This window comes from Pempheris klunzingeri, chromosome 16 (assembly GCF_042242105.1).
Source record: "Pempheris klunzingeri isolate RE-2024b chromosome 16, fPemKlu1.hap1, whole genome shotgun sequence".
NCBI classification, from domain to species: Eukaryota; Metazoa; Chordata; class Actinopteri; order Acropomatiformes; family Pempheridae; genus Pempheris; species Pempheris klunzingeri.
In genome coordinates, this window is record NC_092027.1 from 7177111 (window position 1) to 7203417 (window position 26307).

The 26307-nt window shown below is 44.6% G+C and overlaps 1 protein-coding gene across 1 annotated transcript in view; it reads left to right on the forward strand.

The window, feature by feature from the left end:
- Positions 1 to 5244: 5244 nt before the first annotated feature.
- Positions 5245 to 26307, forward strand: part of ext1b (exostosin glycosyltransferase 1b) — a 109044-nt gene continuing 87981 nt past the window's right edge. Inside the window, exons 1-2 of the mRNA XM_070846128.1 lie at positions 5245 to 5435; positions 5504 to 6452. Coding sequence (XP_070702229.1) covers positions 5417 to 5435; positions 5504 to 6452 — 968 coding nt within the window. The 5' untranslated portion in view covers positions 5245 to 5416. The remainder of the gene's footprint in view (positions 5436 to 5503; positions 6453 to 26307) is intronic.

Here is a 26307-nt window from a genome sequence, read left to right on the forward strand (position 1 = left end):
TTTATCATGGCTGCCTGCCGTCACTGTGGGGAAGTGCTTCACAGGCACTTTATCAGTGCCAGAAGAAATAAAGTCCACAGGTAATCCAGGTCATTACTTGACCAACTTTTTAGTTTGTTTATTAAATCAGATACATTGAATTAAAATTATAGCATTATCTGATGCTGATTATGATTCTGCCATTTAATTTAAGTGGATAATGTGTGTCATGGTCAACTTATAGAGTGTAGAACTTGCTATTCATTCATTTGCCATTCATTTGCCAACTATACAATTTGAGTATTTCGTATGTTTAGGCAAAAGCAGGCTATATCTTTAGACCTGTCCACAAAAACTACCCTATTTATAATAATCAGCAGATAAAACAAGACTTGTTCTTTGAAAAATAGATTCCAAAATGTGAAAGATAGCGAAAATGTTTGCTCACATGAGCTCTCATGGGGATCAGAAACAAGATTTTCTGCTTCACGGAAACTAATTTATCAATTGAATGTATTAGTTAACCAATTGGTCATTGTGTGTCACACAAATACTGTGTTGAATACAAGGCCTGTCGGTGGCAAAAGCAAGCAGGGGGGATGTACTTTGACTGGCACAGTTGGCCCAGAAGATTACATTGCAACCATTGCTGAGGCGATCTACTGGTCTAATTTCAAAACTTTTTGTACCCATCAGTCATTTTGAACCCAAAACAGGTAAAAATTGGGCCCAGGTTTAAAAAATACCAACGTTTTTTTTGCGTGTTTTCCCAAATATGGGTTTAGGTACAAGATTAATTTATTTGTCATTCTACAACATAGGGTTTCACAGCAAAATGGAAGCAGTAGTCCCCAATTGCTGCATACGAAAAACAACAATTTTTTATGGTGGAGTGTGAACGATGAGTTAAGGAAACTTACAGCTTGAGGAAAGAAGCTGCTCTGTAGTCCGTAGACAGCAGCAGGGGGAACAGGCTGCAGCTGGGGTCTGTTTGGTCTTTTAGTATCCTATGGGCTCTGCAGAGGCGCCTCACCTCACCGATATCACTGATGCTTAGAAGATGGGTACCAGTTATGCACTTGGTGATATGCTGGAGTCCTAAGTGTCCTTGTGCAGTGCAGCTGTTTCTTTCGCAAACTCAAGGAAACTAAAACTGTTGATCTGCTCCATCACAGCCACACTGATGTAGATAGGTGTGTGTCCACACTTCCTCTTTTCTAAAATCAATTATTAACTACTTGGTTTTGCTGACATGGAGCAGTAGGCAGTCCTCTGTGCAACACTCTGCAAGGTTGTTGATTTTCTTTCCATATGAATCTTCAATGTTGTTTGTAATCTTGCCAATGTTGTCCACAGACTTCACCACAGAGTTCTCTGCATGATGGGGATTGCCAAATAGGCACCAAAAGAAAACATCAATATGCTGAAGAGTACAATCCCAGTAAGTGTGCAATAGCTTTTATATCAAAGAAAAGTAATGAGCTAATGATACTTGCTTTCTTTGGACAGAACATTAGCTTTTTCTGTGTATGAAAACATTTGTCACATCCTGTATTTTTCTTCCTCCACAAGTGGGGCAATTTCCTGCACATGCCCATGCTGACACCAGGATTTAATTTGGGCAGAAAGATAGAATCCACAGCATAAGGATGCCCTTCTCTAACACAAACCCACTGTTTCATTCCAGGAGATTAAAAAGATGTGTTTTACATAACAATCTCACTTAGTCCAGCTTTTAAGGTGCCCCAGCTGGCAGGCATTTCTCATCTTCTCATATCCAATATCTGCTACAGTCCTGTGAAAGAAAGAGACCAAAGTGTGACTGAAGAGGGTCTTTTTTCTATGGTGGAAATATTAGAAGTGTACACAAGGAAGGATGAAGGAGTGGAGTGAGGCGGAGCTCCCTGGAATGACTCCCAGGCCTCGCCGCTGTCATGCGGAGACCACACAGCTCCAAAATGTTCCAAAACTGTTGGGATACGGCAGATAAACTGGGGGTATAGTGCCTTTGATGGTGCAGCAGTTAAAACTGCAGTCTCTGCTCAAGCTCTACTGTCTCTCCTTCTTACCTGGAATCAAGACAAATGCTTAATGATGTGAACAACCTGTAATACATTAAAGAGACGCAGGCATTTTTCAAGGGAACAATTCTGTTCAGGTTGCAGCATCTTCTCTGGTTAACACAATCCTAGTTTCAAGTGTCATTTAGCAACCTGACATTATTCCCATTAGAGTTGCAAGCAATTAAAAGCAAAGTCCCCCAGGCATAAACAAAAGCAAGATTCTCAAAAGCGAGGCAGTGGTGGTACGTTTGCCAGCTGTGTGGCTTTTCCATCAGGGTGCAGAGTTAGTCAAGTCATGTCAAGGCAAGCCAAATTTTATTTAATCCAAAATCACAAATCATAATGTGCCTCAGGGGTTTTTAAAATCTATACACTGTATAACACCCTCTGTCCTTGGATGCTTGATTTGGATAAGGAACAACTCCCCAAACGAAACCTTTTAACAGGGAAAAAATAGCAGAAACGTCAGAAAGAGCAACAGAGGAGGGATCCCTCTCCCTCAACGGAGAGCCATGCAACAGATGTCACCGGCACAGAACAGAGAAACAACATCATGATATATACAACTTCAAAAAGTTAATATTCTTGTATGAAGAAACTAAGGAGAAAACATAAGAATAGTAGAACCTATTACGTGCTGCAGAAAAGCCACAGACGGAGGACAATTTACTATATGGACTGCTTTGCATTGGATTAAGCAGGACAGCCACGAAGACAGGAGCAGCCCTCTGGAACAGTATTCAGGCCTCTTCATCACCACCATATTCCGACGATGAGCGCTGGCCAACCACAGGATCCTGGCCTGTCTCCCAGCCAGCCCGGCTAATTAGTCCCCCTCTTCTGAGCTAATTGGCCGATAAAAAATGAGGATGGCCTCTTCACCCAGCCCGAGTGTTGTGCCACCAAATGGCAGTGGGGAGGATTATGCGGGCTTATGAGGCATGGTGACACTCAGCAAGAACCACTCCTCTGCTATTAATTTCCTTGTCAAGCTGGTGGCCTCTCCTGTGTCACTTTGGTGTGTTAGTGGACCCGAGAAAACTTAAGTCTGGGGTTGACTTCCAGCAAGTTATTCTCATTAAATGCCTTCATATCCTAACTATTTTACTGTGCTAGTTTTGGGTACAGCTTAACAATGAGATCATTTATTTGAGCAGATGCTAAGTCCTGTAGGCGATATCAGTATTACAACATGTTACAAGCAAATTACACAGAGCTTATCTTTCTTTTGCGGCTTTTGATTTCCTTTGCGTGTCAGGACTGTGGGTTAGTGATTTTGGCCTTCCAAGAAAAACCCGCTGACAATGGACCATGCAAATCAGTAGCGCCAATGCTTAAAAAAACACTTGGGGCATCCTGATGGTTTAGACAAAATACCAGGCGACCACAATGTCCCCGATTTGATTTCAGCCATGGACCTTTATTGCATGTCATGCCTCTGGGCCCCCTCTCTCCCTCTCCTCGTTTCCTGTCTGTCTCCGCTCTCCACAGCTGTCTGATGAAGGAAATAAAAGTACGAAAAATATGATATTTAAAAGAAAAAAAAGAAAATATTGTTTTTTTTGTATGGGACAATAACCTCTGGAAGACATCAGAAATAACAGAAAAGAGTACTGACAAAGAAAGAACATAAATATAATATAAGTGCATTCAAACAGATAAATAAGCAATATAATGTGCTACCAGTGGGCTGAATAAAATATAACTAATACTGTGCTGCTACAAAGAAAGAAAGAAAGAAAGAAAGAGGAACAGAATGCAGCTTTTGACTAAATGAATGATTAATGAATATGTGTACTATCTAATGGGCAACCCACAGTATTTGCTTAATATTGGTGCATTATTTAATAAAGCTAAAAACTCACAGTAGGTGAACATGAAACACTGCTAGCACATCATGTAACTTTTTACACACACACACACACACACACCTGGAAGCTTTTGTTTTGCTCTTAACATTTATGGCTACAAGATCACAATCAGACACACCAAGTCAATTTGCAGAGCATGCTGTGTGTAAAAAAAAAACAATACCAATAATCAGATAAAGTGCTCTAAGGAGAAACTATAAATACATTCATCAAATGAAAATTAGAATTAATAGACGAATAAAGGAGTAGAACAGACAGCCGTGGATAATGCATTGAGTTTATGAGCTTGTGGAGGCCAAAGAAGAAGCAAAATAAATCATCCTGTCAGCGTGAGTTGTTTGATTTGGCTGGACTGAGCTGAACTAAATCAAAATGTGACTTCTCAGTGACAGCCTGCCTCGCTGGGGGTGCTTCGCTCCCTGGCACATCCCCAAGTTAGTTCCATAGGCTCACAATTAGATAAGTCGCACATGCAGAGGACTCCGGTTATGAATGGGTGCATTCCCCCCAAGTCCCGCCTCTTCCGTTCCTACTGACGGACCAATCAGCGGCGCCGGTGCGCACCGATGGGACGTCACGTCAGCTGCCGTCGTGTCGGGATTGGAATGTTACCGACTAACAATCGGAACAACTGAGCACTCGGTAATTGGACACTAGGATCAAGGAATCCCGTCTTTTTGAACATTTTCTCTGCTCATTCACCCGGTCTGAGCTCCGCGTTTTGCTCCCCTCGTGTCGACCGGATAACTTCGCCTGCTCCGCGTCTCCACGCCGATCAGGTTTTCATTCTGAAGCAGCGCGTACGAGCGGCGTGAGGAGAGGTTGTAATAAATAAGAAGAGAAATGCAGGGATTCGTCAGGTTACAGTTGCACCGTTGAGCTGCTGCTGCTGCTGCGCTACGACGCTTGGTCCTGGGGTTTTTTGTGTGTGTGTGTGGCTTCTCCTCACACGGGACCATGGAGTGATTAAAGAGGGGAAACGGGACGAATTCAGTCCGAGGCGTTTGGATCGGAGCGCGGCGGCCACACCGACGGGTTTTTTTTTTTTGGTTTTTTTTTTTACACTCAATGTGTTACCGAGTTTAACATCCAGACCGGGGTATACCTTTCCGTCTGGGAGAGCCTCGGGGACCCCTGCCGCTGCTCAGCCGGGGGGAGAGAGTTCCCAGACGGCTGTCGGACAGTTTTCCATTTGAATAGCCCCATGCAGCCAGTCTGAATGAGGGCGAGGAGAAGCGCAGGGGAAGAGAGTGGCTGCATGTGATTGTGTCCGAGAGGGTCCGGGCACTACTGATCTGTTTAGGTGCACCCAAGCTGCTGCTGCTGCCGCCGCTGCTGCTGCTGCTGCTGCTGCTGCAGGCGCTGTGAGATATGGTGAAACTCTACAGAAGAGGGAGAACGGGACAATACTTTTAAAATTGCCCACATGCACTGGATCAATTGCTGGATTTGGGAACCGAATACGCAGAAGGGGGGTTGGGGATCCTTGGAGGCTGCCGGAGGATGGAGCGGTGTAGCCGAGGTTGGTGAGAGCCTAACTTCGGGCCACTTTACATTTCTTATTCCTAAACAACTCGCCCCTGTTCCCAGGACACATGCAGGCCAAAAAACGCTACCTGATCCTGCTCTCCGCCGGTGCATGTCTAGTGCTTCTCTTCTACCTTGGAGGGGTTCAACTTCCAGCGGCGAGCAGGAGCCGGCATGACCGCAGCCGAAATGGGTACCGGCCCGACCAGCCCTGGCCTCACTTCTCGGACCCTTTACACCTTTTCCTGCCCTGGGATCAGACGGACACCGAGGAGTACAACCTGCACATATCTCCGAGGCAGAAGAGGGACGTCAACACGAGTGTTTACAAAGGCAAACGGTGCCGTATGGATTCATGCTTTGATTTCTCTCTGTGTCAGAAGAACGGATTCAAAGTTTATGTTTACCCCCAGCAGAAGGGGGAGAAGATCTCAGAGAGTTATCAGAATATTTTATCGACCATTGAGGGCTCCAGGTTTTACACATCAGACCCCGGACAGGCCTGTCTGTTCGTCCTGAGTCTGGACACTCTCGACCGGGACCAGCTGTCCCCGCAATACGTCCACAACCTGAAGACCAAGGTCCAGAACCTGCCTCTGTGGAACGACGGCAGGAACCACCTCATATTTAACTTGTACTCGGGGACGTGGCCGGACTATACGGAAGACTTGGGCTTTGACATCGGTCAGGCCATGCTGGCCAAAGCCAGCATCAGCACCGAGAACTTCAGACCCAACTTTGACGTGTCCATCCCCCTCTTCTCCAAGGAGCACCCGAGGACCGGCGGAGAGAGGGGATACCTCAAGTACAACTCCATCCCGCCTTTTAGAAAATACATGCTGGTGTTCAAGGGGAAGCGCTACCTGACGGGTATCGGCTCGGACACCAGGAATGCCTTACATCACGTCCACAACGCAGAGGATGTGGTGCTGCTCACCACCTGCAAGCACGGCAAAGACTGGCAGAAGCACAAAGACGCACGCTGTGACAAGGACAACGCAGAGTATGACAAGTAAGTGGCAGATCCTGACGTGGTTGATTGGAAAAAATGTGGTTTCTATCAATGTTCTTCTTGGATTTTTACGCACGGAACTTGCGCGTATGGAGAGGTCAGGCACCAGCAGGCGCGCATCGTTCAGGGTTCTCAGACTTTGGGTCACAGAGTGTTTGCAGTGTGTGTGTGTGTGTGTGTCATCACACACTCTATGCCCTTCCTAACTGAAAATGGTTCAATAGAAATGTACTCCCCCATTTTAAAATCTGGACTCATAAATCGCAGTAAGAAATGTAAAAGTCTGGATTTAGCTGAACTATCACCGGCTGTGAGTCTTGTAGCAGGTCACAGTCAGCTTACCTTTTTATGCTCCACTACATCACTGGGTTTTACCCTCCGCTCCACCTCCCTGCTCCCTTTCAAGCATGAGGTAAAAGATCTCCAGCCAGTCTATTAGCTCCCCGGACACCCCCTTCCCTCCCCTCCCTCTTTTCCTATGAAGGAATCCACCACCACCACCACCTTCCAGCTCCACTCCATGGGAACACTGCAGCCTTTACCAGGATTTGCACGGACATGTTTGATTCGCACCCTGTACTTAGTGCAAATTAAGTGAAAGTCGACTGTAAGAGTTTTTCCCTCTGAAATTAGTATCTGACAGTATGACCTTGCCATGACAAGATGCTGCTTCCCTTTTGAAGGTGTGCGTGCAGTGTGGTTTATGTGAGCTGTGGTGTTTAACAAGTTTGGTGGAATTAAGAAGCCGTTTAGTGCGAATAAATCAGTCATAATGGGTTAATTATCACCTTCATTTCCAGGAGTTAGTGCCATCTTTTCTACTTAGCCCCCAGGGACAGCTGATTACATCTAATTTTGGAGGTCTCAGTTTTGTCAAGGTGGTAATTAATGATTCCCACTTGGGATCAACGGCAGCACTTGAATGCTCTGTGTTTGATGTTTACATAGCTGGATTACGTAGTGAACTCCGCTTCAGGTTCACTTGTCTGTGAGTGACATTGGTTTGATTTGCAGTTATCAACCTGTGGATCCTACGCCTTTTGTAAAGCCTGGATAAACTCAGGCATGCTATAACAACACTTGTCGACATTGTTTCTAGTGTGTGTGTGTGTGTGTGTGTGTACCTGTGCAACCATGTCAAGGTTAAGGGAAAGGACAGGTATGGAAAGTTAACCTACACATATTTCCATTCAATCAGTCAGAAAGACAGCGATAAGCAGCTGTGAGGGAAGATAAGTAACATTTTTAAAAAAGGAAGTGAGTCTCCTTGAACTTGAAATGAACTCAAAAACCTCCATCTCCTCACAGACAAACTGGTAATGCAAAACTTCACAAGCATGCACTTGTCTATCCATTCGTCATCCTCCCCCCTCCCCTCCCTCTCTTTCTCCAACACACACACACACACTCACTCTCTCGGGATGCCTTGGGCTCAGTGGAATGTCAGATAATGGATGACACGTCTCTCCAGGTGACAGTCGTCTCTGGACGGCCCACCTCTGCCCCGCTCACGGCTCTGTTTCCCAGCGGATCAGGCCTCGTTCTCCCAGAGGTGCCTCTGTCTCTGGAACATCTCTGTGCCATAACCAGCTGATTGACACAGCTGATCGCAGTGAGTTCAGCGAACCCGGAGCTCTCGCTGCACATACTTTCCACCGTGGTGTGTTTCACGCTTGGTGTATTTTGATCAATATAGTTGCTAGTGAGTCATTTCATCTCCGGCTTCGGTGCTGAATTTGATTTCTGTCCCTGCTAAAACTCGATACATCCAGTTTTCTTTTTACGCAACACTTTTAGCAGTTTGCTTTTGCTTGTTATCCTGTGCATCTCAGTGATTCTCACACTTTTCTGTGAACCATTTGTGAGTCTTATGTTTTAGAATTGATTTCGCTGGTCTTTAACCTGTATTTAAACTCCAGGTCTACTTTTGCATTTGGCAGCAGAACGCTACCAATATATTAAAGGAAAAAAATACATTTTTCCCTGTTATGATTTAGCAGCCTGTTTTAAATTTAATCAAATGGATGCCTTTCGTTTTAATCTAATTTAAGCCCCTGTGGGTGCCAGCTCATGCTTTGCAGAAACCCTGACGTAGCTCTCTCAGGTAAATGGAACTGTATGTGGCTGGTGTTAGTGCTCCATTTCCACAGGCTGAGGGCGGACAGGCGATACCTTGCGGGGACGACGTGGTGCAGACTCAGGAATGCACACACGTGTCAGAGCAGCTGTTAGCGGTTGAAGAGGGAGCACTGCCAAGGCAGGCCGACTGGCTGTACAGTATATGTACATACTTGGATGCTCTGTGAAAGTAGCCCGACACACACTCGCACAAAAGAAGTTGTGTTCGAGTTCTGCTCGGTTGTTTGTATTCACTATGCATCCGTTCACCAACTACAAAAACACTCACACAGAATAGCATACATACACACCGCCGTGGTCGGTGCTGCAGAACTCTGCTCGTCCAGGCTGATCTCTGCCTCCTGACCTTTGACCCCGTTGCCTTCCAGAGGAACTACAAAGGAATGCACCAACAGGAGGGCTGACTGGAAGCCGGTATATAGGTACCTGAGCCAGCTTCCACCCACACACACACACACACATACACAAAAAGCCCCACGCTCCGCACATTTATTCAATTGATTTTCTTAGCTGCAATAGCTTTCAATTGAAGTCACTCTAGTCCACTTCCACGGCCTGACGCTGATGAAAGGGCCCATTCACTGCTACATTATCCACTGATTTTTCAGGGCTTTCTGACAATGATCCTGGAAGAGGACAGTGAAAGGCTATAACAGGCTCAACAATTGAAAAATGTCACATTAGGTGGGATTTTGCTGTAATGTTAGGCCTTGTGGTGACTAAACCTCCTTTCCTGGCACAGTCCTACTTAGATATGTGACACTTTCTAACTTTCTAAGGAAATAAAGTTCTCATTTCTTTTGAATAGGAAGTCAGATTTTGTGGCCTGTTGCTTCCTGTTTCGGTAATGAATCTCCAGGCATGGGTTTGTCATTGCATTGTGCCATCAAAAGTGGACTACAAAGTCAGTCTGATTTGACCTACACTTACACATGTTCTCTGTAGTGGCATACTTAGTTCATATATGTAGCCCATCGTTAAATCCAGCTGTTCCACTGGCAAGCAGATTATTCTGCAAAAATCTAAAGTACAGTCTCATCTCATATCACAAGTCAATAGCTTAAAGTAAATCATTATTACTATTATTGAATGTTCCATTAAAGTCTGACTGCACATGTTCCTTTTATTTTCTCTTTGTTAAGCCTTTCTCTGGCGAACAGCAGCGTCATCATCATCCCCCATTTAATACTTAACCAGCTTTGTTGGCTCGTATTGACTTTGTACTTTAGCTACTTCACTGGCAGCTGCTGCTCAAGGTCACCCGGGGGACTTGAAAACTGAAAGGGAGAGGCAGGGCAGTGAAGAGCAGTAGAGGGAGAGATGGAGAGAATGAGAAAGTCAAGAGAAGATACGAAAAAAAATGTGTCTGTGTTTGCACATGCCTGAAAGTGCGTGTGGAGGGAGAGGAAGAAGAGCAAGTGGGTGTGAGATTGAGCGATAATAGTGCGCAGTGTATGCCGGAGTGTACCGCACGAGTTGGGATGAAAGAAATTGAGAGTCCAGAAAATTTCGCATGTAGTGGGATTTTTTTTTTTTTTCCCATTAGGAGTCAATGACAGAAACATCAACCAAGCGCTGCGGCATTTTCATTCTCACAACTGTGTCATCAGCAGAAATTTTCCCACTTGAGAAAATTCTCTCAAAAGCGTGAGTCGCTGCAAGGGAGAAAAGGGGAAGAAGACCAGCCTCATCATTCCCTTTTTTGCATTTTCCTCTGTCCTGTGTTTTACTTCCCCTTCCCTTCCCTCCCTTTGCTTTGGTTCTTTTTTACTTTTCTCTTTTTCCTCCTTCCCTCTCTCTATCAGAATGACGTGGAAACACTGATGCTATTTGGCTTGCGATGGCTCCCTGCCACATTTCCATTTCCCTCGTCTTTTTTTTTTTTTTTTTTGATTTAATGACGACGCAGTGTTTGACATTTTCTTGACACAACGCCACAGACTGAGTGGCAGTAGCTGATGTGGGCCAAGTGAAGAAAACCAGCAACACTTCCTCTCCATCTTATCTCAGTGAAACATTATTATGAGTGGGAATAACCGGCATTCACCTGAATGCCAGCGTGGCGGCGGCGCCTGATACTGGACTCCTGTTGGAGATTTTGGAGTGCAGAGCGAGAAGCAAAACAGTCACACTGCTGCCTTGCTGTTTGGCAGGAGAGGGTGTCACACTCCCCGGTTGCCATTGTTTGTTTTTCTGTAGTCAGATTAATAAATCATGAATATTTCATGATTGCCTGCTCTCTCTTAGATAAAGAACCCAGCTTGTGATGGAGAATGTTAATGATGTGGAGGATAATAAGTTTGAGTGCGGTACAGCTTAATTAGGACTCTTTGATATTTTGGTGTGTGCATGTGTGAGAGACATATTTAAGCCTATAACTAGATAAACCCTCTGTTTGTTATTTTATCTCATCAGGCGGTATGTCCAGCTCACATCCCCTCTGACATTCTCCAGCTCCGTCTTTCTCTCTCCTCGTTTTTAACCGTCACATTTGGGTTTTTGAGTTGCTTCAGCCTCATTCGGTGTTATTTGGGGCAAGTCACTGTGTCACCGTTACATGAGAGAAGTCAACACGGCCTCATCAGAGTATTTCTGTCGTGGCTTCCGTCTGTTTCTTTTATGATTGGTATTTTCCCAGCAGTCAAAGTCTCTGGTGATCAACTTAACTCACACGTGGTTTACTTTGAAGCACTATATAAGCACTATTTGGTGGACTTTTACCGTAATAATTCCACAAAATGGTGATAATGAATGAAAATGAAAAATGTCCAAAACCAGGTGATATTCAATTTGCAGTCGTAGAAAATGGGGGAAAAACAGCAAATCCTCACATTAAACAACTTGGAACCAGCAAATTTTTGCTTGTTAAATCACTTATGATGATACTTGTCAATAATTCCAAAAAACGATTGTAATTTGGGGACACTTCCTGTATCTACGGACTATAGCTTGTCTTGACTGTTTATCAGTTGATGTTTGTACAATAGACTAATCTAAGCTGCAACGAATGAGTATTTTCATTATTAAATAATGAAATGATTATTTTCTCGATGAATCGTTTGGTCCATTAAGTATTTGCAAATAGTGGAAAATGCCCGTCAGTTCCCGGAGCCCAATGTGACGTCTTCAGATGTCTTGTAATGTCTCTGTTTTCCAAAACCCCCAAATGATTTAGTTTGCTGTTACAGCAGCCTGAGACAACAATAAGACATTCACACTTTAGATGCTTTCACAGGTAATTTTTTGGCAGTTTTTAACACTGTTTGATTGATGATTTAGGTGTCAATCAACTACTAGACTAATCTCTAATCATTTCATCTCCACTAATCTCACATCTGCTCAAATGTTTTACAAGTTTGTGTTGCTGCTTGTTTTTTCGTCTGTGTGAGTTTTGGCGGTGTGTGGCTGCTCATCCATCCGTGTTTTTTTTTGTGTCTTCGTACATGGGCGTGTGAAAAGGAGCGTGTGTGTGTGTGTGTGTGTGTGTGTGCGTGCGTGCATGTGAGAGAGTGCACGTAGGATGACTGGGGTTGTGACCCTGCTGTCTGTCCCCTTGCTGAGTGACGAAGCCAAAGCCCCGCTCACTGACCCACATTCATTGAGGGATTACGAGCACAGCCAAGCTGCCCCTGGCCTCAGAGGTGGTGGCGGCGGTTGTGGAGGGGCGGGGGAGGGCGTGGGGGTGGGGTCAAGAGTAGGAAAGAGCTGGTGTATGGACGTGAACTCGGATCATACACATGCATGGGATCAGACAGTGAAGCCCAAGTGAACCCCCACCCCCTTCCCCACCAAGGCCAGATGCTGGCTACTTGGTGGAGAGCTGGGAGGGCTCCCCCCAAAATGAAAATCAATGAGGGTATTAGCACAGCAGTGGGCCAGCCCTTTGGAATCATTTCCTCCTATTAAAAGCTGCCCACTTCTACTCTGGAGAGAAAAACGGGTTCCAAGGCTTGTTGTGCTTGTGGTAAGAGACTGAAGCAAAAAGGAATCAAAATGCATTCCATCCCCAGAACTGTCAGGAAATGTCTAAGAGGAATCAATTAACAAGAGACAAATGCACTGTAGTAAAAGTTGTAACCACCCTGTCTTTCTCTCTCTCTCTCTCTCTCTCTCTCTTTCTGCCACTCTTGATGCTCTCTCATCCTTAACTAGTGCTGATGCAGTGATGTAAAAAGTTTGCAGGCAGACAGTTAAGTCAGTAGCTGGAAGGCCCTGACAGTGCAGAACAGAAAAAGGACGAGAGAAAGAAGCTGATTGGGTCCTTGTGAACGCAATTAAACTAGACGGGTATGTGACTGGCTGAAGCAAAAAGTGATGATCAGGACAGACGTGTGATTGGCTCCTCATTAAATTCTCTGCTGAGAGGGGATGAGAGGAAGATATGGCTGCTGTCTGCAGGTTTGGCGAGCACAATGAGTTCTGACTTCTGACACCTGTCCTTTTTTTTTTTCCAGACAGAGACGTAGTGTTTAAGAGAATTTCTCATGTCTCCGCTTTCTCTGTGTGGCACAGGGCATGCTGAGACAGGGGGGCAAACGCTGCCCTGAGCCACATTCTCAACTCCATCATTCCAACATTCTCACGTTCAGCTGCAGTTTTTTGGCATCGGCCCCCTTTTTTTAAAAAAAAAAAATCTATATCCAACATAAACGGAGTCAGTCAGAGAACGAACTCTTTCTGTGTCTGTTGTCTCTCGCTGTATTTAAAAGCCCAAAACTATGATTGTTTCTTTTAAAGGTATGTTTGAAAGGTATATGTTTATATCATACACAGATAAATAGACTTTAATGTGGCCTGTGCAGTGACGAACCCATGCAGAGTAACTTTTTCACTCTGAGCTGTACAGAGAATTTTAGTGTCTGAGCTGCAACTTCACTGTTTGAATTCACTGTCAATGCACTTAGCTGGTTTGAGTTAAAAAAAAAAAAAATGGTTGGAGAAAGGTCAACTTTTAAGTGAATTTAGCTCGTCTCATATATAAAAAGCACATTAATGTAATTCATCAATCACTCAGCTCTATGCAAGGGTCTCATTTCTGATTGAGCAGCACATTTGTGCTCCCATTCTATTTGCTTATGTGACCAGTCAAGTGGACACTGGGTTCACTATGAAGTGAATTGGGCCGTAGTTACATGCCTGTTTTCTTTTCACTACTAAACTGCAGAGCGAAGGGGTTGTTAGAGCATGGGAGGTCAGGGATGTGTGTGTGTGGAAAGAGGGAGTTGAGAGGAGGGGTTGCCGCTGGTCCCGGGGCTCCCAGGGATTTGTCCCTCTTCCTGAATGACTCTGCGGTCCCCGGGCTGTGGAGCACCTGACCACAGTTATCTCATCAATGAGGAGCAGTGGGCAGAAAGTCTGGCCTATATCTGCTGCAGAAACTGACACACTCGGCGTTAACGCGCACACACACACAGAGCTCATACTTAAAAGATGAACTTCTCCTTCCGAATAAGAACACAGAGCATAGTCCACCAGCATTGTCAGAGCTCACCTCCTGTGAGTGGCCTGGGTCCCTTGGGGCGTTGCAGCAGCTCCACTGGGGAAAGGGGGGGTAGTAGCTAGGTTTTATGGTAGCTTTTATGGGCCCAAGAGGCAGTTCAGCAAACACCTACCAACGGCACATCAATGGGGCGGCAGATCGTTGACGTCAGCTCGCACGCTGACCTCCCTCCTTCACTTCTCACCGCCACAGGAACGAAAACAAACACTCAACCACTCTGCTGGTATTCATATTCAAATAGTAATTGGCCAAAGAGGGGAATCTGAGTAAGGGCAGAGAGAAGGTGGTGGGGTGGGGGAGTAGAAGAGGGCAATAGCTTAAAAAAGCATTATGTCACTGAAGAATGTGTGCATGGCTCAATGTTTAAGGGGCCAAGGCTTCGAGGAGAGAAAGAGGGTTTTGTTGGAGCAGATCTGGCTGCCTGGCAGGCTGATGGAAGGGCTCTTTTCCCTGTCTGGTTCATCACGCTTTTTATGGCTTGGTTTGACTTCCACTCTTGGGGTGTAAAAGTTGGGGCTGCCCCCAGGCGCTCCAAAGGGGTCCTATTGTGCTAAAGTTTGCTCTCTTTCCAGAGGGAACGCTTGTGTCTTGTTGACATCGCAGCCTCCCCATATGGTCCCCTTTTACTCCCACCATGCTTCACCCCTCTCCATCAACCCCGACTCTTCCTACTGCTGTGGCCTCTCTTCCTCGTGCATCACTTCGCTCTTGCTTTTGAAGCTGGGGCGACAACTGGCAACAATGGCTGCTCTCACAGCCCCAGCCTTCGACAACCATGCCCTGGTCTGGCAGGTTCCACGACACTTCACGGATCAGCGGCTAAGCCAAAACTAACCAGGGAGGAGGAGGAGGAGGAGGTGTAGGAGGAGGAGGAGGAGGAGGGGAAACGGTTACAAGGGAAGAAGGCATCTGGTCTCACCAAGGAGATTCTCAGTATGCCCGGAGTGTGGGTGTATGATTGACCGGAGATGGGAAGGAGAGAATCATTTTGGTTTCTGTATTTTTCCCACTTTCCTTGGCAGTTTGTTTGGTGGTGCTGCTGCGTGGTGTTTATTCATGAGCTTGATGGGGCCTCCTTTTCAGATAAAGTAGGAGGAGTGCATGCTTGTTTTTGGGAGGCGATGTAGGACAAAGTGCAGCTGCTGGTGGTAATGCTGGATATTTTAAATTAACACCCACTCTCCTTCCCTACAATTTCTTCCTGCTGTGTCTTCTCCTTGCTCACAATTTCTCTTCCTCTCTTTTATGTAGTCATTTCTTCTGTCTCACAGTCCCACGGCCTAAAAAGCCCACATACCCTGCTATTTAATTCTGCATACATGTGACAAGTCTCCTGAAAAAGCTCGCCAGCATTACTTCTCTTGACCCTGGCCCTTCTCAGATCTCATTACATCATCAATGGAAACATTCTAGGAATAAGGATGTTTCTTGTTCCATTTCCACAGACATTCAGTGGTTTAGTGGCATTTTTCCACGGGTGCTGAATGCAGTTTGCAGATCCACCTAGAGTCAGATCTATAAACATGTAAGCTTACGTTGTGCAACTCAGCCCCTTGTTCCGTGTGGCTGTGTCGCAGAGCAATGGGATGCTTTTCCTGTGTCAGTGGCTTGATTTTTACTCTGCTGCATCCTGACTGGTGGTGTCTATCCAACCGCATCCCTTCCATTGAAGCAAAAACAAAAACACAGGAGAGAAAGAGCTCAAGTGGGAAAAGCAGTAGAAAGAGAAAAGTTGAAAGAGACAGTGGAAGAAAGGTGGAAGGCGGGTAGCAGAAAGAACGGCAGATCATCCTGGTTTGTTTAGCTGCTCGGTGGGATGTATTTTCTTTTGTGGGGGTGAATTGAAGTGTTTATTTCCCCAGAAAGATGTGACACGACAGCACTTTATTCTCAAAGAGTCTGCATCTTGTTTGCCGTTGCAGCTCGCTCGCCAGACGCAAGGTTCTGTGGCTGTCTGAAGTGAGAGAGGAGAGAGGAGAACTTTTTGATGCCTCAGCCTATAGCAATAAGCGGATCCTATAGTAAGCGGCATTGTGCCACGTCTTTGTAAGGACCTGTGTTGTCGTGTGTACTACTAAACATCCTTGGTGACGGAAATGTTGAGCCAGCCAACTTTTAGATAAGCCGGCCACTTAAATCCTGGTTCAGAGAGGCAAAATCAGGGTTCTTGACTTGATTACCGATATTCATGCATCAGCCACAGTTGAGATGCACTTGACTTAAATCCCTACTGCTCTGTTAGGGGTGTTGAGTGGCCATCAGTTAGAGACTTCCTATACCAAGCAGCTCCCGCTGTAAATAAATGCCAATGTCAAATCCAAAATGGACAGGACAGTGGGTGTGTATATGGTTTTGTCTATACTAAATTTGGTGCCTGCATAGGACACGTTCACACGTGTTTGGTGTCTACGCACTTGTGGGCACGGTAAAATGACAAAATTTGACTTGGTAAGATTTGAGCAAGATTTGCCTGCTTTAACAGGGTAAATAACGATGAAGCCACCAATACACAATATTTTCCTGGCTTCCAACAAAAACACCATTAGTTGTGTTTGCCGGAGCATTCACAACTTGGATTTGAAAAGCAGAGGTCTACAGAGCTGGACGAGTGCCAGCTGCCCCTGCATCACCTGGATGCCCAAACATTTACATTTCAGTTCAGGAGTCCAAGGATGTTATAATTTTTATGCAACTAACCTGGAAGTTAATCAGAGAGTTTCTGGAGCTCAGGCTAAACCAGGGTTCCTTGTACTTTGGCAGATTCTCACAGTGTACAATTACAATGTACCGACTGGCCACTGCCAAAGTGCTAACTCAAACCAAACAAGATGCTTCAATCAAGTTGAAATCTACTAGGAGTCCCAAAGGCCAGTTTTCTTCATTGTGTGTCTGTTTGAATGGATGACTTTCAAATACGTCACTTTTTCCATCTGTAGGAGTTGTCACAAGATTTTGGTGCAATTGTGGTCGGCAGCTCTTCTATATTGAGGTGATAGGTCAAATTCTTCTATGGTTCCCCAGACACAGATGTAGATGTGTCTGTCTGTGTGTGAAAGGAAGTGCTTCTATTTGCTAGTGGGCCCAGTCTGGAGTTTGTGGGGTATCTGGTGACGGGAGAGTATTTGCAGCTACATAGCTTACTATCTATAAATACACATTTATATTCTACAGGGATTGCTGACTTTTTTTTGGAGCTCAAGGAAAGCATGAGCTAATACTGTCTGAGTATACCTGCTATGTAACGTGTGTTTGGCAGTCTTCACCTTTCTGTTATGGTCGTGGAGAGTGTGTATTTTGTCTTTGGCCCGGACAGTGGAGGATTGCTTTTCTGTCTGAGTATCTGCAAAGTGTTTGCACTGTAGCCGGCGAGGGGACAGACAGAAATCCAGACAAGTATGTGTTACGTTTACACTGCAGACTGAGCTGTGTGTGTGTGTGTGTGTGTGTGTTAAATTGTGCATCTGCATATACATATGTGTGTGCAGCTAGGCCTGCATGTGTTCCCTTTAGCAAAGTAGTGCTGATTCAGTAGTGTGTCCTTCCATTCCCACTTTTTCCTGCTTTTCTCAGTGAATGTTCTTCTTTTTAAGCCTTCAGGCAACACTCCCACTCAGCGTCTTCCTCCCTGTCCGCATACACACACACACACACATGCACATACACACACCTCTCCCTCCCTCCCGCATACTCAGCAGCATCTTGTTTGGCCGAAACCCGGCGCTAACTCTAACTGTGGCCACTCATGTGGAACCCCCAGAAGCTACAAAACATGAATAATGTATCAGCAAGAGTAGTTTTTATTCATGTTTTTTTTTTTTTTTTGCTCCTCATATTAAATAGCATGTCCACGCATACCCATGCAGTCGTACAGTGCTGCATACCCCCCTCATCCTCCTCCTAATTGTACCGGCAGCCTTTGGATTTCACCAGTATTTTCACGAGGCAGCACGGAGGCATCTGACTTCCTATAGCCTGCTCTACCTTTGACGTGGAGAAAATTTTATTTGAATTTCATCCAGGATCAGAGAGTGACCTTAAAGGCCTGTTTTTTGGATGAACGCTGAGTGAATTTTCTGAGTTCACACGGTCTGAGGAGCAGAGGAGATTCATTATTCAATAAATTGCATTTAATGTGAAGTATGAAGCGAGACCAAATGAGCCTCAAAGCCGACGGCATCTCTGGATGCTGATAAGCTTTTTAGAGGACGACACAGGGGAGGTTTTTGGGAACGGGAACAGACGGACTACATCTCCAAAAAATAGATGCGTTGCTTTGCATTTCCCAGCTGCAGTATCTATTGGGACGGCTGAGGCAAGTAGATCTAAGAGCTCTGTCATTACTAAGTTTGCTCTAGCTTCATCATTGCTGCCAGATCTGCTGTGCATTTTCCATTATAAATCTTCCTAAATAAATCAGGAAATCTCCGGCTACAGAAAAATCTTCAGAATCTCCTTTTCTCATTATATCTAGTGTATGAACTTGATCTGTAACACTTGCATATCTTGAATTTCTCAGACGTTTTGATCAGTCCCTTTTCCCTTGTTGATGTTGGCGATAAAGACGTCTCCCTCTGCATCAGCTCTTGCGTCAGTGTTTCCACTTCTAATTTAACTAGCACTGTGGAGCAGACACTGGCATCTCTTCTGCAGTGCATATTTGATTAAAAAAAAAAGAGCGATGGGGTAAGTTTCCCCGTGTAAAGAGAGACTGAGGCAGACACACCTCACATCTGACTCTGATTTCATGTAACATGCACAGTTCCCTGTGTAGGATTATGGATGTTGTGTACAGATACCTTACAAACAGCTCTGAGCTGCTGTGAGCACGATCAGAGTCCATCTGGGCACGCTGCCCTCTGAAACTCCATAGAACGGTTTCAGAAGAGAAAAGGCCACAATCATCTTTATTACACATTGGAAGTTTATGACTCGCCAACACCATAAAAAAAGCTTCCTCACTTTCTCATTTAACCACCTCAAGAGTGTGCGACTCCAACCTTTGGTTCTTTTGACTCACAAACTAAAACAAAGACCCTTCATAGTGTTTCTACTTACTCTGTGTAAGTGTGACCTCTGTCCTCGCCAATTCGCTGAGGTACCTCACAGTACAGGCCTCCAACTGTCCTCACATGCACTTATCGGAAAGATCATACAGAAAGTCTTGAGTTAGTATCCATGTACCTTTTAGCCTTGAACATTAGTTTATTGCATCAATAAAATTTTGACAATGATGAAAAGTGGGGCTAGTTGTTCTGAGAGAGGTAATATCTCAGATCATTTGTGTCACATTTCCTGTTCATTAACAGAATATGGCCTTATCACTGGAGATAATATTGGTCCCCTATCCTATCCTGTACCGTCAATACGCATAAAACATCTCCTATTTTAATAAAACTCCCGTGTGACCTTCCATAAAAGGTTAAAGGAGGACTAGCAGAGCCACGTTAGCTTTTAGCTTCACTTTCAAAGCTAATCAGAGAGCAAAGGCGAGATTAGCGTCCGCTAGTCCCGTTATCTGCTAATCACCTCAAAGCCGTCCACCTGACCTGTCCTCTTCAGTGGTCGTGCATTACACACTTTATCACTTCACGTGGCGTTAACTCAGAGTGCACTCAAGACACTGTGCATTACTTTTATTGATAATGCATATTTTATACGCTGCACTTTCAGACGGAAAGACCTCTGAATGTAGTGTAGGCTATGTGCGCTCCTAATTTCCCTCATGTCTTGTTGCACAGCTCAAGCTATTTCATTTGATAGCCACTTCCCTAAGTCAGCATTTTACGTGATACTTGTAAGTGTTGAAGCGAAATTTAGTTAAACTTTTACGGAAACTTGTTTTGTTTGCTGGAGGCACGGTGAATACGACATTTGAGACCAGGCTGTGAATGATTTCTTTTTTTAAAGATATTTTAGAAGCCACAAAAATCCAAGGTGTTGTTTTTTTTTCACATGCTTTGTTTATTTTTTTTAGAATTAATTTAACATCATGAATTTACTTTGCTTTCACTTTCTTCTTTTTTTCCTTTTGTCACGTCGTAATCAGATCCAGGTCAGACGTGTGTAATAACAGCGTTGTCTAGTTAATGATTGTCAGATAACATTACCCAACACACCCTTATCAAGGCCATATGTGTCAGGCTGTCACTCCTTATCAGAGAGTTACTACATGGATGGATGCACTTGTGCATACATACAAAATAAACATGGACAGAGAGACTGGAAATCTGGACCGCAAAATGAATAAGCCTGTCGTTTGTGCCAAGCACAGCTGGACACTGTATTTGCTGCTGAAATTCAGGCCACCCACCACAGTTTGGAGGTGTGTTGCGTTCAGAGCTCCTCATTGGATAATTCTTCTCATCTTTTCTCCTCTGTTTAGTCATAGTGACATATCTTATCAATACGTGGTAATTTCTACTTTTATGTACTGCAGTGATGATGCACAGGTCTTTAGTGACAAAATGTGATGGGGATCTGTGAGTTTTCTTGCCAAAATCGCTCGTCTCTTTGCAGTGTTTGCTCACTGAACCGTGTGAATGTCAATGATCCATTTCAACTGTGCGTGAGACCCTCTGTCTGTTTTAGAATGGAGATCAAATCATGTTTGGTCCCCTGTTGTGCTGAAGCACTTCCCCTGTCATGCTCTTGTATGCCTGTGTTTTATTTATTTATTTTTTCCCCCCCAGAAATTCTATCATGGCAAACTAAGCTAAAGAGTAGAACAGTATCTGAATGCATAATGTTAATGGATCAGTTAATAGCCAATTGAAGGCAGGAGCACATCGACCATTTATGAATCGATATAGCAATAAATAAGTGCACGCATCAGTGGTCGCTAAGAGCGTAAAAGGGCAATATTCTGTGTTAATGCTTTCCATCTGGGCATCACCGTGTTGTTAAGGCACAGACTCGGTCCACTGATCGGTCCGTGGGCAGAAAATAAATCGGTGACTACTTTGATAACAATTAAATGTCTAAGTAATTTTTCAGACATTCATTGGTTTCAGCTTTCCATAGTGAGGATTTGCTGCTTTCTTTTGCCTTATATTATGAACCGAACATCTTTGAGGTTTGAAGGCATCAGTTTGGACTCTGACAAACCGTGACGGACGTTTTACTGCATTTTATGACCCAAACAAATGAATTAGTAAGGTTTGATAAAGTTAAATGCCTTTTTATTGAAACACCTAATTTATCCATCTTCGTGTGTAGCGGCACAGTTTCCCCCCAGAAAATTGGATCGTGGAGGTGTCAAGCACTTTCCCAACTCGAAAAAACAGGTTTTCTTTTTTCCCACCATTGCGACATGCTGTTGTGATTAATTGCTGCGAAGTGAGTGTATGTTGCGATAGATCAATCATCAGTTACCTGCTGTGCAGAATCAGACAGACCCTGACACACTGCGTTGTCAGTTTAGGTACCTGATGACTGTTAAAACAACTACCTCACTCATTAGATACACTACACACCCTTTGGTGTGTGATGTAGCTCCACTGTTTCTTTTCCCAGGAGCTCAATAAGCCTAATGTCAGATTTCATAAAAATGTAATAATGTCATCTGATGTTAACAGAGGTAAGTATTTATGTCAGACGAGGTGGGACTCCACCACTAAAAACACTGCAGTAAAACCCTCAGTGGCAGTAAAGACTTGAAATGTCCCATGATTCTCTAAATACTGTAGCAGTGATTTTTCCATCAGACCCTGTGGAGGGACATTGTAAGTTTTCCATTTTAGGCACTAAAATTGTCAAATTTAAAGGCACTTTTGGCTGTTAAGCGTTTCATTGAGCGTTGGTGTTTTGTCCTTTCCTTTTTCATTGCAACTTATAACAGTAGCCACAAATATTCCCTCTAAAAATAGAAGCCAGCTTCAGAAACACATATCATTTGAATTTCCACAAGAAATGTGACACTGGCAGTCATATGTCTTTTCCAGCCACTGTGATATGGGTGCGGTTCAAGTTCCTCCACACGGCTGAATGGATGAGTTTGCGGAGATGTGAATGGGAGGTGTGAAGTGGCCGGTCTTTGCAAACAATAGGTGTTGCGGCTGCTGGCAGGAAGGTGAACAAGTTTAAATCACAGAAGGACAAGGGGAAATGCCAAAGGAGAAGTAACTAATGCTCTTTTCTTCTAAACAAACTGCTTACTGTTCACAGCCCTTTCTCACGCAAATCCTGTGGTTAAATGCAGGGGAAAAAAACACGAGTTAACCCCGTCACAGATTAATTCCTGGTTAATTGCTTTTTACGCAAGATCTGGGTGTGCAGCTGTAGCTCTGTACTCTAAAGAACATTGAATTCCATTAAACTTAAGCTATAAATAAATAATAAAGATAGTTGTTGACCTTCAGCTTGTTAAAAGTATTATTGAGGGTGTTAATGTCCTTCTCTGTGCAACCAAAAAGAACTGAAGTGATATGTTTCCCTTCAGAACTCTCAAAGACAGTGTTGCTTTCAGCTGGTCAATAAAGTTGGGTTACTGCTCACAGGCTGTGCATTTTGGATGTACTTTTATGGAGTTGTAATAGTTTTGGTATTCATATCTTGTAAGGAAAACTGACCTATTGACACTGTGTTCACGCTGGTATCTGCTTGCAGCGTTCATAGACCCAAGCAGGCTGAAAATACACCAAATTTGTTTTCTTTTGGGGTATAGCACCAATCTAACTCCCCTATCCTCTTCCTATCAGCCTCATCTCACCTTTAAGTGGAGCTTGACTTGTTGGGCGCACTTGGTCAGGGCGCAATTATGTAACGGGAAAGGAAAGTACGTCAGGGCTTGAGATAGCTGAGTGGCTCTGATGGTCCTGCCGCGGCCTGATGGAAGAACATTTGTGGCAGTAATTTAGCACATGGGTGCTTCCGCTGCAGGGGTTATTGTATCCGTCACGCTCGGCTGCGACCACGCCGACCCCCGCTTGTGTTTTCAGGCCGACCGGCTCCCCCGTAAACTCACTGGCTTCCAACAATAGACTGCAAAATGAGACGCACCAGACAGAGAGTTGGGAGGCAGACAGACAGAGAGAGAGAGAAAGAAGGGGGAGATTGTGGAAAGGAGAGATTAACGGGGTGAGAATGTGAGTTGAGGCAAGAAAAGAGGAATAAATTGAGGCAAGAAACACAGACTGGGCGCACAGAAAACCACACACCATGAACTGATGACCTGGGGATAACTGAAAGCATGGTTATCTCAGCGTCTGCAACCCAAACATAAACAGAACATAGTTTTTAAGTAGAATCAATATATTGGAAAAAATGAAATGAGATTTAAAAGTAGAGAAGAACAGCTGAAGAAGTATTCTGGAGTGATGTGATGGGAATAAGACCGAGGGGAAAAAAGTTGGAGACTGAAAGTAATAGTGTAACCAGGATGGCAGATTGTGTCAGGCAGACCACAGGAGGCCTGTGAGCACAACATAAACAGAGAGCATGTGTGTTACTGAACCAGACCACAGAGGCTCGGTCTGCTCCTGACCAAAACAGGCAGGCTCTGTGTGTGTGTGTGTGTGTGTGTGTGTGTGTGAATATGGATGTATATGTACGCCTGTGTGACAGTGTTTGTTTAAAACCACAACATAGCACAGGACAACAGCTGTTTTAGCCAATGTGGTCAGCGCTAACCTCCGCTTCAGCCAGACCTCATTTAACATCATATTTTCAGTCTCTGGGGTGTTTTTTGACTCGAACCAGACACCTCTGCTCTGCCCTTATTAATTAAGGGTTTCTCAGAAGAGTACTGTTGATGTAAAGGCCGTGATATACGAGCAGTGTCGTGAGGTAATGAAGAACAGCACTACTGCCTTCAGCAAGGAGAGAGCTTCACGAGTGGGACAGAGTCTACATGGAGGCCATAAAGAGCACAAGTACCAAGATCGAGGGCTGTTGGCTGTAACTGTTGGTATAATAACCCATCTGAATCACCATCATTAAATGTCACCTACGCACCATGGCCGCAAAGATGTAATATATCATCTGTCTTTTAGCATTTCTATGGGGGATTTGTAAAGAGGAAATTCAGCCTTGTCGGGATAACATTGTGCCTTTTTGACCAAGTAGTTCCAGCAACTTTATCTGCAACAGCAACATATATAGCAAATAGCATAGTTTCCCTTTTGTTTATATCAGAAACTTTCACCTTACTTGTTTTTCAGACTAGTCAGCTGCATAACTAACATCTAAATATTAATATCATCATTAACACATAACATTTGTAGTCACTACTATCATTAGGACTACAGATGCAAAATGTGACACTGCAGACTCATTGGAAAGGACGTTATCAGAAGAGGATTTTTTTTTTGTTTCAGCAGCTATGGTGAAACTGTAAGTTCCTAAAATAATTCCTGGGATCTGGGAAACGGCGGGGAAAGAAATTCCCTATGGGAAAAATGAAAGGAGTTTTAGCTTGATGCTTTTCTGCTCTATGATGAAAATCCCAAGCAGCCTACTTTGTAGACAAAACTATAGTGAAGATGGCAACAATGACAGCGTTTTACAAGCCCATCTAGCTGAAAATGTTTACTGTAACCACAGCTACAAGTGCAACCCAAATAGAAATCTTATTTTCTTAATCAAAACCAGTGTCTATTCAATTCAGTACAGTAGTTGTCCTGAAAAGGAAAAAATGATTTCACACAAGGTTTTAGGTGAAACATGCAGGAAAACATGTAAAAATACATGAAACCCCATGATAACACAGCGTACAGACACATGAAAAATTTACAAAAAGGTATCAAATGTAGGCTTTGAGATTACAGAACATAAAGAAACCAAATCAGTGAAGACTAGTACGTTTTTATTCAGGCACAAGATGCTGCATCGATTATGTGCAAATGATCTTCATCTAACTGGGGTGAGGATAAATGAGTCCTTGGTAAATGAAAGCAAATGTTTTAGTTATGCAAAGCTGACATTCTGCTGTTATGAAAAATAGTGCACAACAAAGTCACACTTTTATTTTTCTAACTGCCTGAAACGTCTGCAGATTTTCAGGCCCTTATCCGTCCGTCACCTCCAGCTGCCTGGGAGGGGGAGGGCAGATAGCCGGGTGCACCGAGCAGTGCCAGGGAAAAATTAGCTCGATGTCTCGAGAGGAAAGCTGAGGTGTGGACTATGCCCTGATTGTTTAGCATTTCAAAGGATGTCCGCTGAGAGAGGAAATGAAGGGTGTGGAGAGATGGCAGGATGGCGGGACCAGAGAGCAAGAGTGGAACAGGCTCGGAGGGACGGGGCCTGCCTCATCAAGAGATCTGACCCCGTCTCCAAGTTAGAGCTTTCTCATATCGATTAGTTATGCCATGTCACTGCCATTGTTCCCTGCTTGTCCGGGAATCTATCTCCTTCCGTCTCTGGTACAGTGCTTCCTGCAAAAGCCCCCAGAGAGACTACAGACAAGTCTTAGCCCTTCACATCCCCTCTGTCTCTCAATGAGAAAAGCTTTTTAGCTGGTAGTTGCCAAAAAAATGACCTAGGGTTGGGGGGGGGGGGGGGGGGGGCTTGAGAGAAAGGAGTTGAAAACTGAGAATGTGTGGTGCCATTTCCACCCCCCTCTTGTTCTTCTTCTCCCTCACGCGCACACACAATCCCTTTTGCCTTAGCAACCGCTCGGCTTTTCCCAGTCCCAACCCTTTTCGCCAGCCCGTCACTCACTGTGCCGGAAAATCCGACTTTCTCTTCAGTCAGGGATCAAAGCTCAAAGCTCAGCCCATTCGCCGTATGAGAAGTCACATTCTTGGGCTTTCGGCTGATCCGCGGGGACCTGCCTTCGCCGCCCGGCAGCAGAAAACTGCTGCTGTCGCCGTTTGTCCAGGAGAAATCACATCATGCACTGTGCCTTTTTTCTCATTCTCCCTGTTCCTCTTACAGGTTTCCACGTAAATCATGAGTCATGCATGCACGGACACACCTCGTGGTTAAACGAAGGCAGACTCCTGTTTGTGTGTGCGTGCGTGCGTGTGTGTGTGTGTGTGTGTGTGTGTGTGTGTGCGTGTCAGCTCTGTGAGGGATTACTCCCCATAGGATCACACACGGGGAGAGTAGGGATGAACTGAACTTACCTTGACCTCTTTGGCAAGGATAGAAAGGAAACTTGGTGGTCTGTAAAATGGGTGAAATAGAAAAAAAAAAGAGACAGTGGAAGATCTCGGTCAGGAGTGATCTAATGGGAGGAATGATGAATATGGAGCGTCTGTTATGATCCATGAGGGAGGG